This window comes from Primulina eburnea, chromosome 3 (assembly GCF_022965805.1).
Source record: "Primulina eburnea isolate SZY01 chromosome 3, ASM2296580v1, whole genome shotgun sequence".
Lineage (NCBI taxonomy): Eukaryota > Viridiplantae > Streptophyta > Magnoliopsida > Lamiales > Gesneriaceae > Primulina > Primulina eburnea.
The window spans coordinates 6,719,181-6,722,433 of NC_133103.1; the positions used below are offsets into that span (position 1 = coordinate 6,719,181).

Genomic DNA, 3,253 nt, shown 5'->3' on the forward strand with positions numbered 1-3,253 from the left:
CGATGAGATGATACTTTTTTATAGGACGTGATGAAATATATAAAAATTACATATCTAATAAGTTAGTTTATCTTCATTGATTCACACTTACACGGTGAGACATGAAACATATCAAAACTATATATTATTAATTTTCATTTAAAAATTTATTTCATTTTCCATACAATTGTGTTTATTATCAACCTATTACAAGAATTGCCTGCCTACCATTTATTGTTTAATAAAAAGGAATAAATAATACAACAAATATTAATTTTGCGTGAATGATTTCCATGAGATTCTTTAGTCTTCCTTTTCTGCATAGTCTAGGCTGTTGTAAGGGCTAAAAGCCTCAGCAATCCAGTTGCTTTTCCTCCATGGTTTCCATCCCATTTCTTCACAAATCTCATCTGTATGGTTGATGCTGAAAGTAGATATGCAGCTTCTTTTGTAGAATCTTGTTGTCCTCTTCATGATATCTATCTCCTCCATCGTGTCCCCGAGCATTTTTTCGACACTCGGCAGTTTGAATTGGTCATCCACGAGCCTTGATAGCCATTTGCAGCGTATTTCGGCCGTGTGCAGATTGGAGACGCTCTCGATGTAACCGACAAAGGCCATGTTAGGGATAAGCGGATTAATCGTTCCCCTAACAACGTAACGAAGTTCGAGTTGATGAGAGTCGAATCAATGCAAAAAAGATTGCTTCATAAATACTTTAATTTAATAGAGAATGTGTAGTACTTGTATAAGGGCATCATGCCAGAAGGAAACTCAAGCAAACTTCGGAATGGATCAGGGATCATGGCGTTGAGCTTCTGCTTTCCATCGAAACCCGTTGCAAGAACCACCACGTCCGCCTCCAGTCTGCTGCCATCGTCGAGCTCGACTCCCCCTTCATAAAAACCCCACTTCGAAGCTCTTTTGAAGTCAATCTTTCCTTTTTCTGCCTCACAGAAGAAATTTTCCGGCAAGATAGGCATTTGGCACGACGCATAATCTTCCTCGAAAGGATGATCGGGTTTCAACCCATATTTCTCCAACGGAAGTGTCCATGTCAAGTATGATTCAATAATCTTTGACATCATTTTTCTCTATGAAAACCATGGAAAAATAAAAGATTAAGCTCCCCCTCCACAAGATCAACAGTTCTAAAATTTGGCAAAAACATTTACATGTAGAAGGTTACCATAGGAGAGAGTGCGGTACAAATATGGGACCTAAAGAAGCCTTGATTGGGTCTTTCGTGGAGGAATTGGGCAGCCCTTGTGGAATAGAACATGGAAAACGGTAAACCCCATACTGAATAATGTGGAACTGTCCATCGCAGAGTCCTTATAACCATGGTACAAGTTTGACCTTCTGGTCCTGTATATTAACATACCCCAAACCATATCAATATCGTTGAATCGGGAAAATAGTTGAAATCATCGACTAAGTTGTTGTGTTTTGGATTTTGATAATTTATGTAGTCAAATTTTGATCTCATCTTGTAAGTTGCAATGCTGATGTGTTCGACATCACATCAGTACTATGCCGAAATATGATTAAACAAAAAAAAAAACACATCTTAGTCGATGTTTCAATCAACTACGTTTATTTAGTTTGGTACTCCACGCCTGTCCGTTCAATTTCCATCTTAATTATAGAGGTAATGATAAATATATATTTAAGATAAGATTGATATAAATAAATAAAGTGGGTGCATCATTCTGTTCTATTCTAGTTCCATAGTAGTGACATACATATATTCTATAAAAGGTTAACATTGTTTAATTTGGTTCACATGTAATGTACTTTCTTGAATTTTATAATGAATGGACGAATTTTTATTCAAAGTTTAAACTAATTTTAATTCGACCGAGTATTTCTTGCATTACATGACTGAACAATTTATTGAATAATAATATTGCTTACAAGAAGGTTGCGAGTTTAACAACTATATTGGAAAGTTGACTTATCTGTCAACCACGCTATCAAGAAAACTAACTTTAGAAGCCGAGAAAAAATATATAATAATATTTGGATTAGATTCATTCAAGGTTAACGCAGAACCGTTCAAAATACTTTGCTTTGAAAGTTACATGATTATTTTTTTTTTTTAAAAAAAAAACTTATGCATTAGCTTTATGTGTGTGTGTGTGTATGTGTGTGAAATTTTACCTTGATTTTCTAGAGCACATTCATATGCCAAATCTATGGCAGATTTCTTGAATCCAAATATTACAACTTTCTTCCCTTTGAGCAACTTTGTTGTTTCCTCTTGGTTCATTTTGCAGTAGTCTAGCGTGTGCAGCACTTTCCCTTTGTATACCTCAGGCCCTTTGTTATTTGGAAATTTGGGTATCATTGGGACATCGCCATATTTCCCAGCGCATATCACCACACACTCGAACGTATACCACTAAAAATAGAAATAAATATATGGTTTTAGATATTATTTAATTTTGAAATGAAATAAGAAATAAATATTAAAATATGGTCGATATAAATATATATAAAATAAATGTTAATGTTGGGACGTAAGAGTTTACATGCATGCATGTTCTCTACATAAAGCTACCAATTATATAAATTAATTTCTTTCAACTTCGAAATCTTAGACGAATCCGACTTGAACTTGAAATAAATTTGTTTTAAGCATCAAATGAGACTAAATTTGTGTGAACTTACTAAAACTGGATTTCAAACTAAAAATTAAAAATCTGATTATTGTTTGACTGACGATGGGATAACTAAACATATTGTCATAATAATACTTGCTTCATTGAAAGGCAAGAAATTTCAATGAAACAAAGCAACAAAACCCAAGAAATTCTCCAACCTGAATCGTCTCCGACCCGCTTGTTTGAACTCCGACTTCCCAAACTGGCTGACCGGACAGCAAACTCCCGTATTCATCCGACTTCTGACGGTCACCGATGAAGCGAATCTCGACCACCTTCGAGTTGAATTCCACGAATTTCAGCACATCAAAATGCGTTGCATATTGATGCACATACTCCAATATCTCTATATTGGAAGGGAAACTGGAGTTATCCCTTTCAGCCCACGGAAAATCCGAGAACTCGTAGTCACACCGAGGTGTCTGCAGCTTTGTGGTACGGAAAGCGCAGTGCTTCCAAACGCCGCCGATGCAGTCGGTGGCTTCAAACACCACAGGGTTGTGTTTCCGGAGCTGCTTCGCTGCGGCGATTCCGCTGATGCCGCCTCCGATAATGGCGATCTTGGATTGATTTGCCATGAAATAGTTAACCTTGCTTGGCTTGTGAAT

At 36.5% G+C, this 3,253-nt stretch overlaps 1 protein-coding gene across 1 annotated transcript; it reads right to left on the minus strand.

The window, feature by feature from the left end:
- Positions 1–274: 274 nt before the first annotated feature.
- Positions 275–3,253, minus strand: LOC140828128 (probable flavin-containing monooxygenase 1). Its single transcript, XM_073191108.1, has 5 exons — positions 2,804–3,253; positions 2,143–2,383; positions 1,169–1,347; positions 724–1,073; positions 275–628 (listed from the first exon to the last, which is right to left on the minus strand). Exons 1-5 carry the CDS (start codon positions 3,221–3,223, stop codon positions 283–285), a joined length of 1,536 nt encoding a protein of 511 aa, XP_073047209.1. The 5' UTR covers positions 3,224–3,253; the 3' UTR covers positions 275–282.